Source organism: Antrostomus carolinensis, unplaced genomic scaffold (assembly GCF_000700745.2).
Source record: "Antrostomus carolinensis isolate BGI_N321 unplaced genomic scaffold, ASM70074v2 scaffold26612, whole genome shotgun sequence".
NCBI classification, from domain to species: domain Eukaryota; kingdom Metazoa; phylum Chordata; class Aves; order Caprimulgiformes; family Caprimulgidae; genus Antrostomus; species Antrostomus carolinensis.
This window is the reverse complement of record NW_010297998.1, coordinates 4190-5063: the sequence shown is the minus strand read 5'-3', so window position 1 is coordinate 5063 and position 874 is coordinate 4190. Positions and strand designations below refer to the sequence as shown.

The 874-nt window shown below is 61.7% G+C and overlaps 1 protein-coding gene across 1 annotated transcript in view; it reads left to right on the top strand.

The window, feature by feature from the left end:
* The first annotated feature begins 229 nt into the window (after positions 1 to 229).
* Positions 230 to 874, top strand: part of ABHD8 (abhydrolase domain containing 8) — a 2156-nt gene continuing 1511 nt past the window's right edge. Inside the window, 1 exon segment of the mRNA XM_010162312.1 lies at positions 230 to 874. This exon segment is cut by the window's right edge and continues 6 nt beyond it. Coding sequence (XP_010160614.1) covers positions 230 to 874 — 645 coding nt within the window.

Sequence of the window (874 nt, the reverse complement as noted above, 5' to 3'; positions counted from 1 at the left end):
TGTGCATTTGGGGGACACCACGTTCACCCCCCAATGCATCCCTGGAGGCACCTTCTACCCTTCCTCGTGCCACTGTAGGGGCTGGCAGCAAAGTGGGGTGGGACAGGGCTGTCCCCAGTCCCCTGTGCAGCAACCAGGACCCCCAGCAGGTCTTTGCTGAGTGCTGGAGGTCGTGACTAACCCCTCCTTCTCCTGCTCCCCACCTCTTGCCTTCATTGCAGGGAGCATAATGCTGACCAGCATCACCGATGGGCTCCTGTGCTGCCTGATGGGCAAGACAGCCAACGCCGTGGGGCCGCTGGAGAGCGTTGAGTCCAGCAACGGCTACAGCTTCATGGAGGTGAAGCCAGGGAGGATCCTGCGGGTCAGGCACAGCACACCCAACCGCCCAGCTCCAGAGGAGCCTGAGGAGATCCAACCTGGGGGTCCAGCACGGGGCATGGTGCACTGCAAGCGTAAGATCACCGTCTACCGCAACGGGCAGCTGGTGATTGAGAACCTGGGGGACGCCGTGCGCTCCGAGATCCTGCAGTGCCAGAACAGCACAGGGGAAGCCAACAGCACCGTGGAACCCAACGGCACCGTGGAGCTGGAACTCTCTGACCCAGCCAGCCAAACTCCTGCCCAAGGTCCCACCGGCACACCGGGATGTGGCACACCAGGATGTGGCACACGGGAGGCAGCCGCTGCCCCTGGGAAGCGTCGGAAGCGGAAACCCAAGAAAGTCATCAACATCGACTGCAAGAAGCAGATCACGAGCTGCAAAGGGACGCACAGCGACGTGGTTCTGTTCTTCATCCACGGCGTGGGTGGCTCGCTGGACATCTGGAAGGAGCAGCTGGACTTCTTTACCAAGCTGGGCTATGAAGTGGTG